Raw genomic sequence first — 25451 nt, 5'->3', positions numbered from 1 at the left:
ATGAGTTGGGGTACCTGAGGACTGTTGCTAATGGTGACAAATGACTGGTGAGCTAAAAAAAAGACAAAGTGTACAGCAGAGAGGAAAGCTGATTTACATGAGAGCGGCCAGCGCTGGCTGTTTGTAGAGCCGGAGAAGAGGAGACGAATACATATCGTCATTGAAATGTGAAACCATCTACTTAGCATCTTTTTCATTTATTAAGAAACTATAGGAATATTAGACTGGTTCTTGGCATAGCATGAATTAGACCACAAGTTTAATAAATGATAGGAAGCGTTAAGTTTGACCAAATTAAACATTGCATTAGTTATTACTATGAATATGTACAACTGATGCTGCGTTCAGCTGTTTTGCAAACGTTCTACTTAAATGGAACAAATTTAAAACAGCTCAGCATTTTCCTTCATTTAGTTTAGTGCATTTTCACACGGTTTGTCTGACTCATGTTTTCCAAGGACAGAAGACATAGAGTGAGGCCTCTACAGACAAGACTGGCTGAATTTCTAGACTTTGAAGTTGTCTGTGAGGGAGGAAGGGAGTGTGTGACTGTCTGTGCATGGCTGCATATGTCACATGGTGTTTTGGGCTCCTCTCCTCTCCTGGGACTTCTTGTGCTGCAATACTTCTTCGCCTGCGGTGGAATTGTCAGAACCAGAGGGTAACATGACCAGGCGGGGATGTGGTAGATTGTACTGGGGGGGAAGACCATTTGCAGCCGAATGTCCGTTGCAGGTCCTTGGTAAATGTCCAGAAAACCTCGGATCTTATTGGGTAAATGTTGAAATAATTTACAGCCCACTTAAGAGCCTCTCCACCCAGGCAAAGCACCATATAACCCACTTATCGAACTCGGAGGCAGTCAGATCCGGCAAGCAGCGAGCACAGTCTCGGATGAAGTGACCGCAGGTGTCAGGATCTCCATAGTACCTGTCGGGGAGCCTTGGTGTTGGAGGAGTCAGGGGTTCCGCTGGATCCATGGTTGGGTGGGTCATTCTGTCACGTTGAGTGTAGGTGGTTGGACCCAAGATGCAGAAATCCCCAGAACGACTGAAGGCAGCAGAGGTTTAAAGAAAATAATTCCCTTATTAAAGGAGGATGTGCCAAAATCCAAAGCACAAATAATAAGACTAACTCTCAAAAACTCACTGAAAACTCAAAAACCAACAAAAGCTCACACATAAGCACAGACTCGGGAAAACTCGAGAGGGGAACGAGCAACGCAGACACATACGACAATGAACCAACAAACACTGAGGGAGGTCTAGAGGGAGGACTGGTGAAATCAATTAACTAAATGGGAAGGGAAAAACCAAGCAGAGGGGAAGATAATCATAACCTACAAAACACTAAATAACTAACCTTAGAAACTAAGGGCAGAAATAAACAACTAATAACTAGAGGGGTGAGGAGGACTGATGCAAACGAATGGGAATTACAGGGGAGTGACTAGGAGGAAAACATGAAGGAAGCCTAGAGGAAGCTGGGGAACACAAGAAGACACATGAGGAGAACCTGAGGAAGAACAGGAGGGGGCTGGCGACCAAGGGGACACAGTTTTTCTGATCTCACAAGGAGTTGACTTCAGTTAACTGAATTTGAAAAAGCAAAGTCAATAGAAAATCCAAAGCCAAGTGATTGAGGGGTTGTGACTGTATCACCAGTGGTGCTCACAGATAATTTTAGTAGGGGTGGCCAGATGGGTATGCCACCCCCAAAACCTTTGGTTTTTTTCCTTGTGGTAACTCTGGGAGAGTTTAGCCTGTGGTGATATTTAACATTCTCCTTTCTTTCATTAAAAAACAACACGCATCCAACACACTTACCTTAACTTTGAGAAGTGCCTTGAGATGACTCTTGTCATGATTTGGCGCTATATAAATAAACTGAACTGAATTTAACTGTACACCTCAAATTTTAAGAAATCACACTGTTTTCAGAAAAAGACATTTGAAACAGTTATTAGAAATTTTCCAGTTTCTAAGTTAAATTTTAAAGTGTGGTTTATCTAGTAAACATCGGCGTGATCTTCTAGCTTCTTTTCCTTTGTTTGGTGACCTGAGCGCCACTTCCACATTCCCGCCAGGCCGCGGCGCAGTTTCTCCGTCCAAGTTTTTTAAAGTCGGTTTATCCTCATTCCTCAGTGGTTTCTCCTCCTGTTCCCTCCATAAGTGGTTTTTATAAACACCGTGGATCTAACCCTGCTAATTTACGTCCACTAACTCCAGCTGTTTCTGTAGTTTCTGATTCCTCCACCTCACTCAGCATAGCTCTATTAAATACCCGCTCTGTTAACAATAAGTCCTTCCTGCTCAATGATCTAATTCTCTCTAAAAACCTGGATGTTCTGTTTCTGACTGAAGTTTGGCAGCAAACATCTGATTATTCTGCTCTGATTGAACTTTGCCCGAGTGGTTATTCTTTTCTTAGCCAGCCCCGGGGTTCTGGTCGTGGTGGAGGTCTAGCTGTTGTTTTCAGAGACCATCTTCCATGTAGCTCTACAACCTCTAGAAACTTTGCTTCCTTTGAACTGCAGCTGATTAAAGTCGGGCGTAAGGACCCGTTCTACTGTGCTCGTCCACCTGGTCCAAACAGTTCTTTCCTTCAGGAGTTTAGTGACTTTCTATCCTCCACTGTGAAGCTGTCCAGACTGGTGATGGTTGGTGACTTTAACATCCACGTTGATGATCCCTCTGATCAGTTTGCCATGAAATTCTCCAGCCTTATGGACTCCTTCGGCTTTACCCAGCATGTTTCTGGCCCCACACACACCAGGGGGCACACTCTAGACCTTGTTTTCACCCTGAGTCTAAATGCTGACAGTGTTTGTCCTGAGGATGTTTATATTTCAGATCACCATTGCATTTTCTTTAACTTGTCAGTTTCTGCGTCCCCACCTCCTGCTCGCCGTATGGTTAGTTCTCGTTTTCTTAATGAGAGCACAGCTAGCAATTTTTCTGCTGCTTTTGATCCACCCTGTTCTTCTGATAACGACACAGATTCCTTAGCTTCTCAGTTCAACGAGCACTGCCTCTCCATTCTGGACAACATCTGTCCTGTCAGAACCAGATCAGTTCCTGCCGTGAACCCTACTCCCTGGTTTAATGACAGCCTTCGCAGCCTGAAGCGCCAATGCAGAAAAATTGAGCGTTTGTGGAAGAAAACCCATCTCCACGTCCATCTGCTGCGCCTAAAGGATCTTCTGACATCCTTTAACTCTGCAGTCAGAGACGCAAGGGTTTCCTATTTCTCCAACCTGGTGTCCCAGAGCAAAGGGAACCCCAAGGTGCTGTTTAACACCATCAGCAGCATCGTCTCTCCTGCCTCTCCTACAGCCTCCATCCACTCTGTTGCAGACTGTGAGAACTTTCTGTCTTTCTTTGTGGACAAAGTCAATAAGGTTAGATCTAGCATCTCTCCTTCAGCGTTATCGCTGCCTCTCCTGACTCCAACCAGGCCCATCATCCTAGATAGCTTTGCTCCTGTTTCTTTGCCTGAGTTAACCAAACTAGTTAACTCTATGAAGACCTCTGCACGCCCCCTCCACATCTTACCCTCATCTTTGTTTAAAAGTGCTTTTCAGTCCATCGGTCCCAGCATGCTCTCTATAATTAATGCTTCTCTGGTTTCTGGTCAGGTCCCTGCTTACTTTAAGAACGCTGTAATCCACCCGCTTCTTAACAAACCGAGTCTCGACCCCTCTCTCCATAGCAGCTTCAGACCCATCTCTAAACTTCCGTTCATCTCCAAGATCTTGGAAAAGGTTGTGGCTAAACAACTCACAGCTGCTCTTGATGAACATAACATCTATGATAGCTTCCAGTCAGGTTTTCGTAGAGCTCATTCTACTGAAACAGCTCTTCTTAGGGTCTCTAATGACCTTCTGACCCACAGTGATGCAGGGGACGGTTCTGTTCTGGTCCTGCTGGACCTGACTGCAGCCTTTGACACTGTTGACCATCACCTGCTACTGGAGAGGCTGAGAGACTGGGTAGGCCTATCAGGATCTGCTCTGGAGTGGTTCTCCTCTTATCTCTCTGAGCACTCCTTTTCTGTGGCCGTCTCCAAGTTTAGGTCCTCCACCACCTCTCTTACCCATGGTGTCCTACAAGGTTCTGTGCTGGGGCCTCTACTCTTCCTCCTCTATCTACTTCCTCTTCAGCACATCCTGAGCTCCTTTAAAGGAATCTCCTACCATCTTTATGCAGATGACATCCAACTGTACATCTCCTTTAAGCCCCATGAGATGTCTAAGCTGCAGCTGTTACACACCTGCTTAGACTCTATCAAAACCTGGATGGTGGGAGCTTTCTTCAGCTGAATGAAGATAAGACTGAGATCCTCATCTGTGCCCCAGACAAGCTGGTTCCCAAAGTCAGAGACTCTCTTGGTCAGCTTGCTTCCCACACCAAACCTTCCGTCAGGAATCTTGGCGTGACCTTTGACCCAGCTCTCACCCCAGTTTCTCATGTCAGTTCTCTTGTTGGCTCTTCCTTCTTCCATCTCAGGAACATTGCTAAGCTGAGTCCCATTCTGTCCCGCTCTGAACTTGAGACAGTTATCCACACCTTCATCTCCTCATGCTTAGACTACTGTAACTCTCTTTTCACGTGTCTGAGCAGAACCTCCCTGAACCGTCTACAGGTGGTTCAGAATGCCTGTGCTCGCCTTCTGACCAAGTCCTCCAAACATACCCACATCACCCCGCTTCTCCTCCAGCTTCACTGGCTGCCAGTCAACTTCAGGGTTCAGTTCAAGATCCTGGTTCTGGTCTATAGGGCCTTACATGGACAAGCACCATCTTACATTGGTGATCTTCTCAGTCCCTACACCCCCAGCAGGTCCCTGAGGTCCAATGATCAAAGCCTACTGGTTGTGCAGCACCAGGCTAAAGGTCAAAGGTGACAGATCATCTGCTGCTGTGGCCCTCAGACTCTGGACCTCTCTCCCCCTGAGCCTGAGAGCAGCGGACTCAGTGGTCTCCTTTAAAAAGCAGCTGAAGACTCACCTGTTCATGTCATAGTCTGCGTCTGCCTCTTCCTTCATGTGTCTCCTGATGTTTCTCCATCCTCTCTAGATTCCCTTCCGTGTCTCATAGCACCCCCATGTGTCCTTTGTCTGCGTCTCAATTATGTGTCAGGTTTGTAGCCCTTTAAAGTCAATTCCTCCCAGGTCCTGTGTCATTCATTCATCCCCAGCCCTCCAGGTCTTCCTTCACGTTCTGTAGCTCCAGCCTCTTTGTCCCCAGCTCGGTGTGTGTGTGGCCATTCCCCTGTTCATTGTATGTGTGTATGAGTTTGTGTGTGTCAGTATGTGTATGTGTTTGCGTGAGTCCTTCCCTCAGTCTTAGGTTTAAGTTTTTCTGCCCTCCATTGGTTCTGTCTCCCCCATTTAGAAAATTTGTGTCACCTGCCTTCCCTCCAGCCCTCACTCCACACACCTGCTTCGTGTTTCCTTAATTGTTCTCCCTGTGTAATAATAATGCATTGAACTTATACAGCGCTTTTCTAGACACCCAAAGACACTTTCACACACTCTCACATTCACACACTGCTAATGGTGATAAGCTACTTGTAGCCACAGCCGCCCAGGTCTGACAGAGGCGAAGCTGCCATTTGGCGCCATCAGCCCCTCTGACCACCACTAACACAGGCAAGTTGGGTGAAGTGTCTTGCCCAAGGAGATAACAGCAGGATACCCCTGGCGGGAGCTGGAATCAAACCCATGACCCATCATGGTGTCATGAGGCAACCCGCTCTACCACCCGAGCTACTGCTGCCCCTATTTAAGCCCTGTCTTGTCTCTGTTTGGTGTTGGTCCATTGTGGTATTTCTGTCAAGTCTTCTCTAGTCTCTAGCTTTGAATCTCAGTCTTTTCTAGTCTTAGTGTTTTGTCTCTAGCTCAGTAATTGAATATTTTTGGACTACTGGCTCCCTGCCTTTGGATTTATTTTTGTTTGATCTCGGCTCATCCAAATAAAGGATATTTTCTTATTTCACCTCCTGCCTCGTGTCATCTTGGGTTCTGCATTTTGGGTCCTACCAACACCGCAACGTGACAGTTCAAGCTGGCTTTTGTATGACCTTCTTCACTACTCTCTTTATTCTGCTTTCCCCACCTATTCCACCTTCCTCAGGATCCACTGATTTCCCTCTTTCCTGTTCACACTCTCTCTCTTTCTTAATATTTTTTAATCACAATTGCCTATTTTTTTCTCATTTTAAATATATTTTTAAACATTTTCTAAATACTTTTTTAAATTTGTACATTTTTTGCTTATGTGAAGCGCCTTATGATTTTTATCTTGAGAGGCGTTATAGAAATGATACTTTCTTCTTCTTTCTTCTAGAAATGTTATTTTAAATATTTTTGTAGTATTTTAGAATACTTTAATTCACCTTTTGATGTTTTCACAAAAACATGCAGAGAAATTATGGAAATTTAATCTTTTGTTTGAAAAGGGTGAGCCTTTGTACTTTTTTATTCTGATAATTTACTCATTAATTGTATATTTTTTATTGGGTTTTACATTAATGTCTGATTAAATTATATGAATTTATAGTTTGTGTGAGCAATAATATGATACATTAAAACACTGAGCTCCTCTGGGGTGGCCAGCATATATCTAGGGGTGGCCCTGGCCACCCCAGACCCTCCCTTGGGGGCGCCACTGCAAATCACCTGTAATAAACACAGAGGTAACATTTAGTCGAGATGTCATAACTGCTCATCCATCACAAACTCAAAGAACTGACAAGGCGGAGCACTGTTGACACAAAATCCTTCATCTCAGCGTCCCTCTCCCCATCGCTTTCAGCTTACATAACATCAGCCCGGTCTCTATTCAGCATTCCAGCCACCCTCTGTGTAGTGATCGCCCAAAGGCGCCGGTCGCAGATCGTTGTGTTTGTATGTGAATGTATCTGACTTGCCTGCAGGACTTGGGTTTTAAACTCAGCCAGCCTTTATTCTGGGGCTTTTCACCCACAAGAGGGATAAAGACATATCTAAAGTAAGATCAGCGGATTGCTGGTAAAGTTGAGGCCCACTGAGCCACACTGAGCCATGAAGAGGTTCTGAGAAAAAATAGAACGTTTTATTTTTATTTAATTAAATTTTCAAAAACACCAATCGCTTAATGTTGGAGCTAAAATGCTGTTACTGTAAGAGCTTTCTTCAGCACTTTAAACATGACAGCTAGTAAATAACGCTGTTCTGATTTAAATTTTGAGGTTTTGCCAGCGAAGTGATGCTTTGATTTAAAGTGAAAGAGCTATTTCTGATTCAAATATATGAAATGTCTGTAGGCACGAGGCTAAATTCCTGCCAGTTTTCCTTCTGTTCATTGTGCTGATGTTGCCGATCTCATTACGGCTGAGTGAAAAGATGCTCTTACCTTTAGAAAATCTTTTCTCACCAGAAATATCATCACCAGCTATCACTGTGCCATTGCAGCAATCTCAGAGCTCAGGGGAGTCTCTCCCAATCAGACTTTGATCAGTAACACCAACTGCATCGCTTAAACTGTAGAACTGGACAAAACCATCTTCTTCTGCCGTTGATAAGTAGAGCCACGATTCCCCATTTATGAGTGCTGCCATGTTGAATTTTTGCAACCAAAACCTGCGTGACGGGTGCGGAGTTGTAAATCCCGCCCACAATCGTGGTGGTGATTAATTATTATTTAAACACACAACAGCAGGAGAAAACAGTATGAATCAACAAGATGAAACACCTGGAAAGCTAATCTTAAATGTATTTTTTCCACAAATACACTGGCTGTGTGCAGATCAAGGGGCTGCATCCTTCTGAGGTTGATTACGTCACAGGAGAGAGACAAGGTTGTCCAAAATCAAAGAACAGTCAAAATGCATGTCGGATTGGTTAGAAGCCGAACTGAGAAGACGGGGAGTTCGGCTGTAGCGTGAGTGGATGACCCAAACACAGAGATACTAGCGTCGACCTGGACCACATGCAATTAAAATAGGCAGCGCCATATGAGGCTCGTAGAGAAACAGACTCATAGTGCGTCACCAGAAAAGAAAGGAAGGACTTACTGAAAATAGTCATAGTGATGGAGACTCTGGAACTCATGACAAAGATGGTGAGAAGCGATGACTGAGTGATGAGCGATGTGGCGGACATCTGTGTAGACGTGGGTGATCCCGTGTGCTGACAACTTCCAGAGAATGGAATGGTGGGAAATGGAGTCTTATGGTTAGGTTGAGCTTCCTGGTTGGTGCCAGTGAGTGGGTACCATGACAATGCACCCTCAAATGAATCCTCTTTTTCCCCAGATTTCAAAAACGGGTCGTGGGTACCTCTCCCTGGGCTGCCACCTTACTGTGGTGGAGGGGTTTGAGTGTCTCAGTGATCCTAGGAGCTAAGTTGTCTGAGGCTTTCTGCCTCTGGTAGGGTCACCCATGGCAAACAGGTCCTAGGTGAGGGATCAGACAAAGAGCAGCCCGAAGACCTCTTATGATGATTTATATAAATGGAAACCGTGTTCCCTCGCCCGGACATGGGTCACCGGGGCACCCCTCTGGAGCCAGGCCTGGAGGTGGGGCACGTTGGCGAGCACCTGGTGGCCGGGCTTTCACCCATGGAGCCCGGCCGGGTGCAGCCTGAAGAGGAAACGTGGGTTCCCCTTCCCATGGGCTTACCACTCGTGGGAGCGGCCAAAGGGGTCGGGTGCAGTGTGTGACGGGTGGTAGTCGAGGGCGGGGACCTTGATGATCTGATCCTTGGCTACAGAAGCTGGCTCTTGGCACATGGAATGTCACCTCTCTGGTGGGGAAGGAGCCTGAGTTGGTGTGTGAGGTTGAGAGGTTCCCACTAGATATAATCGGACTCACCTCAACGCATGGCTCTGGCTCTGGAACCAGTTTCCTTGAGAGGGGTTGGACTTTCTACCACTCTGGAGTTGCTCCCACTGAGAGGCACCGAGCAGGGGTGGGCATACTAGTTGCCCCCCCATCTTGGTGCCTGTACTTTGGGGTTTACCCCAGTGAATGAGAGGGTAGCCTCCCTCCGCCTACGTGTGGGGGGACGAGTTCTGACTGTGGTCTGTGCTTATGCACCAAACTACAGTTCAGACTACCCACCCTTTTTGGAGATCTTGGAGGGGGTGCTGGAAAGTGCTCCTTCCTGTGACTCCCTCGTTCTGCTAGGGGACTTTAACACTCACGTGGGCAACGACAGTGAGACCTGGAGAGGTATGGTTGGGAGGAATACCCCCCGATCTGAATTTGAGTGGTGTTTTGTTATTGGACTTCTGTGCCAGTCATGGATTGTCCATAATGAACACCATGTTCAGACATAAAGGTGTCCATATGTGCTCTTGGCACCAGGATACCTTAGGCCGCAGCTCGATGATCGACTTTGTTGTTGTTTCATCAGACCTGCGGCCGCATGTCTTGGACACTCGGGTGAAGAGAGGGGCAGAGCTGTCAACTGACCACTACCTGGTGGTGAGTTGGCTCAGATGGTGGGAGGATGCATGGACCAGGCAGGCCCAAACGTATCACGAGGGTCTGCTGGGAACGTCTGGCAGAGTCTCCTGTCAGAAGGAGCTTCAATTCCCACCTACGACAGAACTTCCAAAATGTTCCGGGGGAGGCGGGGGACATTGAGTCTGAATGGGCCCTGTTCCGTGCCTCCATTGTTGAGGAGGCCGACTGGAGCTGTGGTCGCAGGATCGTCAGTGCCTGTCGTGGTGGCAACCCCCGAAACCGATGGTGGACACCGGCGGTTAGAGATGCTGTCAAGCTGAAGAAAGAGTCCTATCAGGTCTCTTTGGCCAGTGGGACTTCAGAGGCAGCTCACGGGTACCAGCAGTCCAAGCGGAAAGCGGCTCGGGTGGTCGCCAAGGCAAAAACGCGGACATGGGAGGAGTTTGGTGAGACCATGGAGCAAGACTTCCGTATGGCTTCGAGGAGATTCTGGTCCACCATCTGGCGCCTCAGGGGGGGAAAGCAGTGCGCTACCAACACTATCTATAGTGGGGACGGTGTGCTGCTGACCTCTACTCAGGACGTTGTGGATCGGTGGGCAGAATACTTCGAAGACCTCCTCAATCCCACCGACACGTCTTCCAGTGAGGAAGCAGGGTCTGGGGACATTAGGTTGGCCTCTCAAATCTCTGGTGCTCAGGTCACTGAGGTGGTTTAAAAGCTCCTCTGTGGCAAGGCTCCAGGAGTGGATGAGATCCGCCCGGAGTTCCTTAAGGCTCTGGATGTTGTGGGGCTGTGTTGGCTGATGCAGCTCTGCAATATCGCATGGACATCGGGGGCAGTCCCACTGGACTGGCAGACCGGGGTGGTGGTCCCCTTATTTAAAAGGGGGGACCGCAGGGTGTGTTCCAACTACAGGGGGATCACACTCCTGAGCCTTCCTGGTAAGGACTATTCAGGGGTTCTGGAGAGGAGGGTCCGTCGGATTGTTGAACCTCAGATTCAGAAGGAGCAATGTGGTTTTCGTCCTGGCCGTGGAACACCGGACCAGCTCTATACCCTTAGGGGGTCCTGGAGGGTGCGTGGGAATTTGCCTAACCAGTCTACATGTGTTTTGTGGATTTGGAGAAGGCATTTGACCTCGTTCCTGGGGGGGCCCTGTGGGGGGTACTCTGGGAGTATGAGGTACCAGAACCTCTGATACGGGCTGTTAGGACCCTGTATGACTGATGTCAGAGCTTGGTCCGCATTGCCGGCAGTAAGTCAGGCTCGTTCCCAGTGAGAGTTGGACTCCGCCAAGGCTGCCCTTTGTCACAGATTCTGTTCATAACCTTTCTGGACAGGATTTCTAGGTGCAGCCAAGGTGTGGAGGGCATCCGTTTTGGTGGCCTGAGGATCAGATCTCTGCTTTATGCAGATGATGTGGTCTTGTTGGCTTCATCAGAATGTGATCTTCAGCTTTCGCTGGAGCGGTTCGCAGCCGAGTGTGAAGCAGCTGGCATGAGAATCAGCTCCTCTGACCCCCAAATTCCACTACCTCCGCTCCACTCCGCTCCGCTCCGACACGAACGCCGGAGCAAAATCGGTCCCGTTGTAGTCAATCAGAGCAATTCCACTACTGCGGCCGTGCTCCGGCCGTGCTCCGGCAGTGCGGCGCCGTGCGCCGCCCTCTGTTCCGGCGTCCGGCAAAAATAGAATCGATCCTATTTTTGCCGGATGCCGGAGCACCTCCGCAGTAAATGGACAGAAATCACAACGGCCCAACAGGAAAAGGAGCAAGCACAATTTCCGTTTTTCACAATAAATCGATAAACAAAAGGCGTTTTTTGTTTCATATGCACAGGTTTAACAACTTTTAGCAACTATCAATGGCGGCTGAAGTTTAAATGCACAAAAGTAAGCCATAAATACAGTTTCTACTATCAAAGTAGTCACACTTTGTTGATCCAAACACTGCTGATCTCTCAACACAGATGATGGGCAGATTAAACAGCTCATGCCGATGCTTCTCCCACACAACGGGTGTTTGGATCTAACTTCCGCGTTTATTGCTCGGACTGTATCGCAAGATCTCGAAAATCCCGCGCATGCTTGTTTGCCCCCCTCAGGTCTCCGCACCGGAGCGGAGCCGTTGTAGAGCGGGTACCAGTAAAAATTGAGTTCGGAAGCGAGCGGCTGCGGAAGGCGGGGGCGGACCGGAGCGGAGCGGAGCAGAGGTAGTGGAATTTGGGGGTGAATCTGAGACCATGGTCTTGATTCGGAAAAGGGTAGAATGCCTTCTCTAGGTCAGGGATGAGGTCCTGCCCCAAGTGGAGGAGTTTAAGTATCTCGGGGTCTTGTTCACGAGTGAGGGAAAACTGGAGCGTGAGATCGATAGGCAGATTGGTGCTCCATCTGCAGTTATGCGGGCGTTGTATCGGTCTGTCGTGGTGAAGAGAGAGCTGAGTCAGAAGGTGAAGCTCTCGATTTACCGGTCGATCTACGTTCCTACCCTCACCTATGGTCATGAGCTTTGGGTAGCGACCAAAAGAACGAGATTGCGGATACAAGCAGCCAAAACAAGTTTTCTCCGAAGAGTGGCTGGGCTCTTCCTTAGAGATAGGTTGAGAAGCTCTGTATCTGGGAGAGGCTCGGAGTAGACTCGTTGCTCCACATCGAGAGGAGCCAGTTAAGGTGGCTCAGGCATCTGGTCAGGATGCCTCCTGGACAACTCCCTGGTGAGGTTTTCCGGGCACGTCCAACTGGGAGGAGACCTAAATGTAGACCCAGGACATGGTGGAGGGACTATGTCTCTCACCTGGACAGGGAACGCCTTGGGATTCCCCTGGAGGAGCTGTCCCAAGTGGCTGAGGAGAAGGAAGTCTGGGCCTCTCGCCTTAGGCTACTGACCCCACGACCCAACTCTGGATAAGCGGATGAAAATGGATGTATGGATGGGTCATGGGTATCCCATAGGCAAAAGCTATCCCATGATTCATTGCGGGCCAAATGGGAGCTTTTTCTTCATGTAGTAATGATGGGCAAAGAGGATTACAGTTTAAAACACAAAGCGATTGTGTTGTTAGGTTTATTTTCATTCTCACATATATTCTCAAAATGGATTTTTGTCAACAATAATAAGGAAAATACTTGTAAACAAGCTAGTATGACAATTCCATATTCTTCTTGCATTACCACTGAGTTTAGTTTTAGTATCTTTTTAGCGCCATCATGGTTGCTAGGTAACAAGATATACGCTGAGGTGGAGGTGGGAATAAATATGAAAGATACCATTAAAATTCACTGCTGCTCTTTTCTGGGCTTAGTAGTCGAGAAACTACCCAACCTACAGTGTAGGACGAGCACACACGAGAATATTACCCATGAATTTGGGCAGCGCTAATGTCCCTTTTGTTTTTATCGAGAAGTGGGGCTTAAGGCTTATACCACAATCAGCCATTGTGTCAGCAGTGCAGGTGCTGATCTGTTTCATCAGCCAAGTTTTCAGAAATGTACTTATAAAGACAAGATATATCTGATCCAAAAACACTAAAATTATCCCAGTTACTCACTAAAAAGAGCTTATCATTCTATTGTGCTTAATCAAACACTAATGCATGAATTATGCAAGTCAAATGGATGGTAGAAGGTATTTTGGTGTAGGTTTAACTTACCTGAGAGATTTGACATGTTTGCTGATGACTGCGTGTTTTATCGGATAAACATTTAAACTTTTTAAGATTGAAAATCCCCTTTTTAGAGTGAGATGCTAATCATCCTCTCTATGGCTCCCTAATAAATGTGTAAAATCTAAACTGAAAGTGTTTTGATGATACATCTCAGCTAATGCATGAAAATACTGCAGTAGGCCAAGAAACAAGCAGCTGCTATGGGTGATGACTGGGCCACTACTGCTTTCATCACTCATAAGACATGTTTGTCTTCATGTTGTCAGATGGACTGGGAGTCTGTGACAGAAGGTTTTTGCTGCTGTGTAGGTGGAAAATATGTGCTTTTTCTGCTATTCATAACTCTAAAGCTGCAAAAATAAAAGTTAAATAAAGTACAAACTGTCAAAAATTTCCAAATTTCCAAATTGTCACGTAATTAAAAAAACTCTACAGTTATGCAAAATGTAATAATAATAATAATAATAATAGTAATAATAATAATAATATATATACATTAATAGGATATATATATATATATATATAGAGAGAGAGAGAGAGAGAGAGAGAGAGAGAGAAATATACATTATATATATATATATATATATATATATATATATATATATATATATATAGAGAGAGAGAGAGAGAGAGAGAGAGAGAGAGAGAGAGAGAGAGAGAGAAATATATATATATATATATATATATATATATATATATATATAAATATATATATATCACAAGGACTGAAAGCTTCATCAGGATCACTGCAGCCTTTGCTGCCATTGCAGCTATTGCAGGAAAAGCTGAGACAATACTCTTTCTAGTCACTTCCTAGATAGTAATCTTTGATTTGATTGGCCCTTGGGTATATGCCTGAAGCACCTTCCAAGACTCTTCCTAACCCCATACCTGAACCACCTCAGCTGGCTCCTTTTGATGGAGAGGAGCAGTGGCTCTACTCTGAGTTCCTCCTGGATGTCTGAGCACAAATACATTGTGAAGAATAGTAATACACAAAGGTGTGAGGTGTTTTGTGTGTTTAACTGTTTAGTTTCTAACATTGAGAGATGAAGCAACAAAATAGATTAAGAAGTCCCTTTCCTACCAAAAATATCCTTCACATTTTTAAATATAACTTGTTATAATGAAGAAGAATTGATGCAGATGTAAAATTTTATCTTGCACGTGGTGTGGAATGCCGTGGAAAGTTATGAATAGAAAAGAAAAGCGACAAAGACAAGTGACATAAAAGAAGGAGAAGAATGCACTTTTTTGGTCAGTGAGGTTTAAACCTCATTTGAGAGTTGGTGTGTGGACCTCCAGAGTGTCTCAGGGTGTGACTCACAGCAGCTGGCTCTCCCTCTCCCCTACACACATAAAATCAACAACGCTCTTCATTAAATCCCTGCTTTTGCTGAGTGTTCTGCCAGGTTCCACCTGTTACAGACCATAAGTTTCATACGCATTTCTCTAGATCTTCCTGTGAATCAGAACACTCCGAGCGTCTCAGTGTTCCCACAAGCATGATTTAGAAGACAGATGCAACCAAACGTGGTGTTTGTGTTTGTTGATGATTCGTCTAACCACCTACTCAAGGGATTAGTGTAAGAGTTGCTGGGTGACTCATCAGTCTTTGACTTGGGATGAGAGGGAGGAACAATGTGGCCAAGTTGTCCACATGGTGTGTGTTCGTCATTCCACCTGTCTCTCACTGACGCTCATGCTCCCATGTCAAGATGTCTGCTGTTACAGCTACGTATCTACGTCTGCGCCTCACAGCAGTGGTGAAGGTGGGAGGACAGAGCCTGCAGAAGCAATCGGGCGAGCCTGGAACAGGACCCCAGCTCTTCGTTGGCTTGTTAGGCCATGCATACGCCGTCTAACGAGCCATGAGTGAATGCAATGATCTCACCACAAATAATTCATGAGGAGCTTGCATGGAGCTGAAAGGGAGGCGTGGTGGTGGTGGTGGGCATCCAAACCACAAAGCCTGGATAGAGTACACAGAGTGTGTGTGATTGGAAGACAGATCCATTTGACAGATGTGTTCACAACAGAAAGGGAATCCCCTATTACCAACAGCAATGCGTCAAAGTGCTCAGCGTGTGTATGTGTGTGTGTGTGTGTGTGTGTGTGTGTGTGTGTGTGTGTGTGTGTGTGTGTGTGTGTGTGTGTGTGTGTGTGTGTGTGTGTGTGTGTGTGTGTGTGTGTGTGTGTGTGTGTGCTTTCCAAAGCTATTTGTGTTACTACATCTGAAAAAGCACAGTGGGGGTGTTAACGGCGTGCATCACAGTCCCAGGATATGTGTGAAATGGTTGTAAAGTAAAGCGCTGCTGTGTTGAGATGAGATGAAGTGAGCTCCGATTTTTCTGACAGCACAGAAACTCGACTGGTTAACGCTACGGGGGTTTTTCTTTCTTCTTCTGAAGCCAAAACATGTCAACAGCGTGCATTGTGAGGGGGAAACAGGCATAATCCAATACAAGGCTTCTCTGTCTTTGAAACGTAAAGTATAAATGAAGACATTTTAAAACGTAGCAGCTGCTGAACAGATGAGTTCATTTGTAATTATTGAATTAAAAACATTTGTTTATTTTGTGGCATGAATTAACTTATAAAGAAGGAACACCTGGTAAATTCAGACATAGCTACCGTAGACTGCCGTCACCGATCCCTCTGACAACCGTCAAAAGGCAAGTAGGGTTGAGTGTCTTGGTCAAGGACACAACAACTGTGACAGACTGAGTAGGGCTTAAACCTGCAACCCTCCAATTATGGGTCGAGCACTTAAAGGTGTTCACTGAAAAACCATTTTTAAAATCGTATTTCTGATTATAATCAGTCACTCAGAGTTTTTCATGCAGGCTGAACATATGAACAGTCTCCTACACCTATCTCTGGCATTAGCTTCTGGTAGAAAACAGACTGTGAAACATAGCAGGGGCGGCGTTAGGCCCGGCTACTTGGGCTGAAGCCCCGGATCTTTCATGATAAGCCCCGGATCTAAATCGCGGAAGTAACATGCAGTACCAAAGTCACACAGAGAGGGCGCAGCTGGCAGTAGTTTGTAAAGTCCCATTTAGTCGTCACACACACAGGTGTGTGGTGAAATTTATTCTCCGATTTTGACCCATCCCCTGAGTTGCAGACACGCCGCGCTATTTGGTGGTTTAATCCCCCAATCCAACCCCAATCCAATGCTGAGTGTCAAGCAGGGAGGCATTGGGTCCCATTTTTCTCAAAATCTTTGGTATGACCCAACCAGGAGTCGAACCCCTGATCTCCCGATCTCAGGGCAGACACTCTACCACTAGGCTACTTAGTCAGTATACAGTTTACCTGAGACTGAAGAGAAGCCCTTCAGCAGCTGGCTTCTGCAGTCTCTGTCTGAAACGCATGAGTGAAGATGGATATAAGGACGATTTTTTAGACCAAAAGTACAACGACAGAACCCCAGCTCTGATGAGACTGGTGTTGACTCAGGTTTGTGAGTCTTATTTGAAAATATTTGTTGTGCTGCTGGTTTGCCTAAAGTTAGCTTACTATCAGGTAAAGTTGTTGGAGAAAGAAAGGGAATATTCACTATCATCTCACACTAAACACTAACAGGAACAATACTCTGCCCTGAATATGCTGAATATGTAGCTTCAGATTAAACATTATGTGGTACAAGACAAATATATATGATGTTGACTAGTGCGTGTCACGTGTGTGCGCGCATGCGTGTGTGTGCGCGTGCGCGCGCGTGTGTGTGCGCGCGCGTGTGTGTTAAGCCCCGGATCTTCTTCAGTCCTAAATCCGCCCCTGCTGTCACTTAACATTCATGGGCCATCGTGACTTGTGTCCAGGAAACAGCAGCGATTGCCTTGGCTACTGGAAGCTAACCATTAGCATTAGCAACTACACAACATAGCAGAACTCCTCCAGGCTTGTGTTATTTGTGAAGATAAATCATCCGCGCTGCAAAGCAAACAGAGTCAGTGGTGGTCCGAGGTGAGATGTCCAAATAACAGGAAATGAGACTCCAAATCCTGTTGTCTGAAGCTCCTTTTTCCTCCAGCTGATTTGTACTTCCTAAATCTGCTATACACAATGTCACCTGTGATGTTCCTCAGGGCTCTGTGCTCGGTCCGATTTTGTTCGTATTAAGTATGCTTCCCCTGGGCCATATCATCAGCCAGCATAGTATTTTATTCCATTGTTATGCTGATGATACTCAGCTTTATCCCAGGATAAATTCCACCTCCCCGTCTACTCCACCATCATCCACTTTGACCATCTGTTTGGAGGCGATAAAGTCATGGATGAAGCAAAATTTTCTGCAGCTAAACAGCTAAGACTGAAGTTATTTTAGTAGGCACCCCACACCAGGTTAGGTCATCTAACATCAACTGTCAGGATATCCCACTGTCAACATCTGTTATAAACCTTGGGGTTAAAGTGGGCTCGAGTTTGACGTATGAGGCCCATGTCAAGCATCTGTGTAAAACGTCTTTTTTCCGCCGCAGGAATAGAGCAAAACGTTTGCTGATGCGGAAAAGTTGGTCCATGCGTTTGTCCCCTCATTGGGACTACTGGAAAAATCCTTCAAAAGCTGCAGTATATTCAGAACTGTGCTGCTAGGATCCTGATGAGAGGACGCAAATATGACCGCACATTCTTAAATCTTTTCACTGGCTCCCTGTTTCATCTAGAATTGATAACAAGGTTGCCCTTCTCACCCACCAGTGTATTTATGGGGATGCCCCCCCCCCCACACACACACACACACACCTTAAAGAACGTCTGTTTTCACAGACATTCACACGCAACCTCCGCTCTGCATCAGTACATCTTTTAAAAACTCCAAAGACTAAACTTTGCGCCATGGGAGGTCGCGATTTTGCTCAGCTGCACCCAGACTTTGGAATTCCCTCCCAGGGCATCCGAGGATACCACAGACTATTGGTGCTTTTAAATCTGGTCTTAAAACATATCTATTTACCAGAGCTTTCGGGTTAAATTAACTTTGTGGCACTTTGAGATTTGTTTCAAATGTAAAGTGCTTTATAAATCAAATGTATTATTATTATTATTATTATTATTATTATTATTATTATTATTATTCCTGGAACAAGCATGTGTGGACCCCCCAAAAATTGCAATCTGCAGATTTTTAATACCTACAGCTTTGGATGTTGTGAACAGCCCTGTTTCAGATGGAGGTCGTACAAACCAGAGAGATGTGTCCATGGAATAGAGATATTGGGGGTGGAGATGGAGGTCCTGTGTAGGTCTGCCAAAAGGGAATGTCTTGTTCCATCTGACATTTTCCAGTCTTTCTGAAAATGTCATGGAATGTCAGCTTTAACTTCTGGATATAACAGCGCCTCTTCCCGACCAGAGCTGTTAATCCCACCCTTCACATGGTTTTGCTCTTCTTCTTCTGGTCCATTTTTCTTCTGTCTTAAGAAAGACCACCATCCCATTACTTGTCAACGTCCTTGCACCAGTTGCTTCTTTATCACTCCAAGTGAATATATGAAAAAGGAATTCAAAGGCCACGAATGCTTCATTAAAGCTGGAGAAATAAATGCTCCCAAACAAAACAGCAAATGTGTCCTCACTGCACTTGTCAGACACACTTTCATGACCTTTTTGCAACTTAAAAAAAATTCACACCATCAACCTTAAATTTGCCCATTTATTTGTGTTTATACTGTATTGCAGGATGATTTTATTTGCTTTCCATTAACTGCCGAGCACATGTAAACAAATTAAAAGGATTTAACAGCTATTTTTTATTGCATTAATCTGATAGTGTGATATCCTAATTGGGAGTTTTGTGGAGATTAGGAGAACATGTATGCTCAAAGCTCAGTCTAAACAACATCCCAGAACAACCACGCCTATCGTAAAACACACATCTCTTACCTGGTTAATGCAAAAGCTCATTTTATTTTTAAAAGTTTTCTGTTACTCTGCTTGGAATTTGTTTCTCACTTAGCTGAATTTAGATCCCAGTTTCTCGGTTTACAACGGGGAGTGCTCCTGTCTAGTCTATTTCTGTCCTTGCCACTCTATTGTCCTCGGCTGACTGCCTTCACATCAAGTGCTGTATTTATTTGGCCACTCTGCCAGCTCAGGCAGATAGACCCTGCAGCTACCAGCTAACATGCAAGAGTTAAAGTCAGAGCCCAGACAACTTTTACTCTCTCTAACTGCTTTTGACTGTTTTCTCTTCAGCTAGCCCCTTTTGATGATCTTTTAGTTTGGATTGTGTTTTATTTTGTCTGTGTGGGTTGATATTGTTACACAACAGTGGTTTTTCTGTCTAAAATGTCTTTCTAAAGTTTTTTCCTCTTTAAAGAGGATAATGATCTTAATGAGCACCATTCGTGATGATCACCTCCAGCAGTACACAACAAGCCGCTGTGACTTATCTTATCAAATGCAGGAGGTTTCATTACATAAGGAGGCTGATGTGGTGACAGTCATGAAAACAACAATTCTAAAGTTAAAACCATGCTGTTACTTGCAAATCCATAAGCTAAGATCTAAATCACATCTTTCTAAAGGGATTCATGTCCTCAATGCCCTTTTTACACAAGACGCTGTATTTCAAGAAATATTTCAGCTTTTTAAAAATGGTTTCATGAATAAAAGTTGTGAAAAGTTGCTGTTTTACTCGGTGTGGATTGCTTCCTGAACGGCTTCCATCTGGGAGAAATGGCTTTACTCTCCATTAGAATGATGAGCTAACTGCTAGTCCAAAGTACTGTTTAAAATCTCTTAAATTCTCAGAATTTCCTGCTACTGTTACTTAAAGTGACAGTGTGTAATTTCCTGGATGATAGGGGGCAGTAGATACCTGAATCATTGCAAGCAAGCATTATTTTTGTGTTCAAGTAAGACCGTACCAACAGATGTTAAAATATTAGTTGCTTTTCTTCTCCAACACACTCGATTCCTGGATGAATCACCTGTTTAGCAGCTCATCAGTCTTTGCAGCAGTCTGTTAATCACCAGCCAATTAAAACCAGGTGTGTTTAAGCAGAGGAACAACTAAAACCCGCTGGATGGCGACCCTGGAGAACCAGGATTGCCCACCCCTGTATTCATTCCTTCTAGAGACCACTACAAATGTTTATAAATATGAGTAAAGTTGACCTTCAAAGTGATGAAAGAGCGCAAAGGTTTAAAGTGTGATTGTCTCCTCTCTTTCAGGTACATCCGCACCATGTACCTTGGAATACAAAGTCACAGGCAGAAGGAGAACCAGCGGCGCTTCTACTGGGCTATGATGTATGAGTATGCTGATGTCAACATTCTGCGACTGCTGGAGACCTTCTTAGAAAGCGCCCCTCAGTTGGTGCTGCAGCTCTGCATCATGATCCAGAGCAACGATGCTGAGCGACTGCAGTGTAAGGGGCTTTCCTCCAACGATCTTACACGGACAACACTCTATAGTGTAATTCCAGATACCTCTCTGTCTTGTTTTGCGTTAAATGTCATAATCAAGCTTTGGTTACCTCATGATGCTGAGATGATCCCATTATCTGCACCTGGAAATCCATTTTCCAGTGACGTCCACGAATCTTCTTATTTACACCAAGCAACGTATCCAGTTTCCAACATTCGTCACAGCTGTTACTGAAAACCACTCTCACAACTCCCGTTTCCTCGTATGATACAGTTCCCAGAGGAAAGCAGTTCAATCATACCAAGTGATACCCTTCGTGGTTGGCGTGCCTATAGAAACGCCATCGATACGTTCGCTGAGGCTCCATATTGCTGCTCTGCAGAACCCTCCGTCATTTTTCACTCAGTAGCTTACTCCCCTCTGACACATCTGCTGTCTCTACCATTATAGATGTCTTAAGGAAACAGAATTGGTCCACTAAATGCAGACTGTGTTGACTGGATGATATGTGATGATCTCAGTAATAACAGGACTTTCAAAGTTGTGATGGATTGCTTTGGCTGAAATAAAATGTTGTGTTTACCGTGAGTGGAACAGCAGACATGTCAAGTCAAAACCATCAGTTCTTTGAGGTATACATAATACTTTTTAAAAAAACGGGTATTTCCCTCCAGTTTTGAGAACAATCTTTCACTCTGTGACTATACCTACACAATCTTTCCCAACTTTCATTCTTTTTTATGTCTCTTTTCATATTTCCAGATCTTTCTGCCATGTCCTCCCTCCTGTCCCTGGCCTGGGTGCTTGCCTCTTACCACAAACTCCTGCGGGATTCACGTGATGATAAGAAGAGCATGAGTTATCGAGGTGCCCTGGTGCATCTGTTCTGGCGCCTTTTTACCATATCTTCACGGGTGCTCTCCTTTGCCCTCTTTGCCTCGGTTTTCCACATCTACTTTGGCATTTTTGTGGTGCTCCATTGGTGCGCCATGGCTTTCTGGGTCATCCATGGTGGCACCGACTTTTGCATGTCCAAATGGGAGGAAGTACTGTTCAACATGGTGGTGGGTGTGGTTTATGTCTTCTGTTGGTTCAATGTACGTGAGGGCCGGACGCGGTGCAGAATGGTGACCTATTACATAGTTGTACTTTTAGAGAATGCCATCCTCACCTCGCTTTGGTATGCGTACCGTGACCCAGCCACCACTGACGCCTATGCCTCTCTGGCCATCTGTGGCGTCTTCCTGTGCTTTGCCTCAGGTGTAGCCTGCATGGTTCTCTACTATGGGGTTCTTCACCCTATGGGCCCCCGACTGAGGATGTTGGCCAGCTCCTGCTGTGCTGAGCTATTGTGGGGTCTCCCTTTACCGCCTGAAGCTGAGCCAATGGCTCCTACCCCAGGGCCTCGTGGATCCCAGGCCACTCCTACAAGAGGTGTGGCAGGGGAACAGCTGGAGTCAGATGAGACAGCAACAGACACCTGCCTTCCGGTTTTCCAAGTGAGGTCTACAGAGCCTGTAGATGCAGCTGGCAGGCCCATCCTGCCTGAAGGGCCCCTCATCAAGATAGACATGCCCAGAAAACGTTACCCAGCTTGGGATGCACACTTTGTGGATCGGCGCCTGCGCAGGACCATAAATGTGCTGCAGTACATTAGCCCTAATGCTGTGGGCATCAGGTATAGAGACGGTCCACTTCTCTATGAACTCCTGCAATACGAATCCTCTCTCTGAAGCCACCTCCGACAGTTTCATCATCCACTTTGACAGAGAAAGATGCACATTTTATTCCTTTATATTTCTCCCCTCTGCTCCTCTCCTAAGATTTGGTCTGTTTTCATTTGGCCTTGGGCTCTCAAGTTTTCTCTGCTGTCCATCGCAAGATGTGTGTCTTACCAATCAAAATCCTGTTGAGATACTCTAAAACAAACTTAAGATGTAGCCTTGTTGAAAAAAATAAATCACACACACACACACACACACACACACACACACACACACACACACACACACACACACACACACACACACACACACACACACACACACACTAGAAATTTCTACATTGATACAAAGGCTTCTGTATGAGTGTGTAGATAACAAATGAATGTGTTATTATGAAATGTGTTGATGCTTCATATGTGTTGGTGATTCTACTTGTGGATACTTGTGGAGGGCATATCATATCTCCCTGTGACATGGGACTTGTGCAAAGCCTGATGGGAATGATGGAGGAGAGTTTCCGAGGGAGCAGGTCTTTGCGTATCCCGACACACTGCCGTTCTGTGTAAAAAACATTCAAATTTATGTGAAAATGTTTACTAAATCCATTTCATGTGAATTAAGAACAGCAAAATCGAAGCAATGACTTCAGCACACTTAAAATTTTTAATAAGCAAAAGATTTAATCCAGGGAATTTCCCCTTTCTAAGCAATTTTTATTTTATTTTATTTTTTTTTTTGTTTTGTTGTTGTTTTGGTTGAAAAGCATCTGCGCTGTACTATTTTTGGCCAAAACCCAAAATCAAAACAGCTGATGCATTGGGGGAAACAAAATACACACAATGACCTTCAATTAGTTTCATCCACCAATTAAATTCATGAAGGACAGACTGCCATCCAGCGGAGAAAGCTGTAACTGCATGCCTTATTTAGTCTAATCCTAAAACATCCCATCTATGATTAAAACAAACAAAAACATTTAAAAGCACATATTTTTTAATTGATCCAAATAAAATCTTAACAAAACATTCCAAATAATTTATTTTCATTTCTACAAAAGGAGTTTGTAAAAGAGTAGGCTTCAAATAATGTGTGTTGACACTCAATTATTTTTTAAGTACAAAGACGGCCTTCAAGGAATCCTCCACCATTCCCTTTTCAATCCTGGAAAGTATCGCCTTTGCAACCTCCCTATTTGCTTTGAAAACGTGTTCAGTATTCATTAATTTTACTCACTTGTTGGGTGCAAGGACTTCAAATGAGTCCTTCAGGGGGAAAAAAAGAGATGATATTTCTATACTGTTATATTTCAGTGAAAATTTGTGTCAGCATTTCTAATCATAACTATATTTTGTCAAAACATGCTTTTTTACATAACGTAGTGGTAATACTCCTTAGCAGATGTGGTGACAAAGAGGCGATAACCCTTTTCTGGGTGTATACGATGACTGCGCTTGCACGCTGTTGGGACAGTTCAGACAAAGCCAAATCCAGTCTTCTAGTACTGTTTTTGTAATTTATCCACTCCCACAAACCAATTGAATGAGTCTGTGCAGAACTGTGCCACCTTAAAGTGCCAGTGTGTATTTTCCCTAGCAATAGGGGGAAGTACATACCTAAATCATTGAAAGCAAGCAGTATTTTTGTGGTCGAGTAAGACCTTACCAGCGGATGGCCATTAGGGTCAAAAGTCCCTGGAAACGCAGCCTCCTGCAAAATAACAAGCACATCAAACTCACTTGCATCACTGGCAACGAGCATAGAGGTTAACGTGTAAAACAACACGTTTATGAATAGCGAAAGCTTTGTAACTGCTTGTTTCAATCAGTAAATGTGTTTTGTCCTCATGGGCACCTGTAGAAGGAAATGTGGCGTTTCCCAGAGACTTAAGAGTGTGTCTCAATGCCAAGGAACCTCGCTTTGATGTCTTGGTCCCATCCCAGTTGCCTAGGAGATACGTCATCAGGAACCGCCAAGGCGTGTTCCAAAGTTCATGTTTTACCAAGGGTGTCTGTTCTCCATTTGTTAGCCGTTTAGCTAGCTGAGCAAGGATGCACGGGAGGTGTCTTGTAGCCTAGTCTTGGTCAAAAATTTCCTAGAATACAGCACGATATTTTCAAAAGATTGCGGATCAGAAGCCGGCAGCTACTTCGAGGGCAAATTTCAAGTTTAAAAGTAAGTCAGCTTATCTAAAATGTTTTTTTAGATCCAAAGAAGTTATCTATGGTTGGTTAGTTGCTTAGTAGTTGCAGCTTTGGTGGCTAGCAGGTAGTAACTCACTTACATATTTAATTTAACAAATATATACACAATTAAAAAAGTAAAAGGCTCGTTATTTATTTATATTGAAACTTACACATATAAAGTATAACGTTATCTCCCGTGTCACATAACGTTACGTGACCACCGTAGAAGCCGCGGTCACGTGATGCAAGTCTGTTCCATTTAACAGTTTTCTTTGACCAAGGAAGGACAGTGTCCTCGTAAGCGAGGCACCTTGACATTGAGAAACACCCATAGACCCGCTCCCATGTATTTTATTCACAATCTTTGCGGTGATATTTTACTAAGCCGCCAATATTTTTCAACACCTGGGCGTCATTTAATTCATTTTTAACATTTCAATGGATATTTCCAGAGATTAACGGTATCAACTACACATTGTCTCTTTAAGGCCAGTTAGAAACCTAATCGCCCTAAGAAAATCCTATATATATATATATATATAAATATATATCTGTATGTATAGATATATAATGTATGTTTGTCTGCATAACACCATGCCTTCTAAATCAAAGGAGCTTGACAAATTTTCCCACAGAGGGCTACTCACTAATTCATGAGAAAAATGAATGCGTAATATACTCAATTTTATCTATTTACTCGGTGATTCCTCTGAATATATAAAGTGTGTAAGTATATGTGCTTTTCTTTTTACGTTGTAGTGTTTGGCATGATTTTAGTATGATAAATGCACCCAAAAGGGGATGCCCAAGAGCCCTTTACAGCACAGAGGTTTCTTTTTCCCGGTCTTTCTTCTCTCTGCTTAGCTGTGGCCTTGTGTGCCTGCTGACATCGTACTGTAAAAAGGCAGACCGCAGAAGTCTGAGTTAAAGATCGAAGAGAATTTTTGCCAAGGATGGAAAAGAACAAGAAAGGGGACTGACTATCAGTCGGCATGCCCCGATGAGAGTTCTCGGCTCTTTTCATGTGGTTCTGTTCTCTC

At 44.7% G+C, this 25451-nt stretch overlaps 1 protein-coding gene across 1 annotated transcript in view; it reads left to right on the top strand.

Annotated features, from left to right (window-relative positions):
* xkr6b (XK, Kell blood group complex subunit-related family, member 6b) overlaps nucleotides 1-22433 on the top strand; it is a 71624-nt gene extending 49191 nt beyond the window's left edge. Inside the window, exons 2-3 of the mRNA XM_015947131.3 lie at nucleotides 20309-20505; nucleotides 21267-22433. Coding sequence (XP_015802617.1) covers nucleotides 20309-20505; nucleotides 21267-22237 — 1168 coding nt within the window. The 3' untranslated portion in view covers nucleotides 22238-22433. The remainder of the gene's footprint in view (nucleotides 1-20308; nucleotides 20506-21266) is intronic.
* The last annotated feature ends 3018 nt before the right edge of the window (nucleotides 22434-25451 follow it).

The sequence above is a fragment of the Nothobranchius furzeri genome, chromosome 2 (assembly GCF_043380555.1).
Source record: "Nothobranchius furzeri strain GRZ-AD chromosome 2, NfurGRZ-RIMD1, whole genome shotgun sequence".
Lineage (NCBI taxonomy): Eukaryota > Metazoa > Chordata > Actinopteri > Cyprinodontiformes > Nothobranchiidae > Nothobranchius > Nothobranchius furzeri.
Note: the sequence above shows the minus strand (reverse complement) of the source record. Positions and strands in the feature narration are given on the sequence as shown.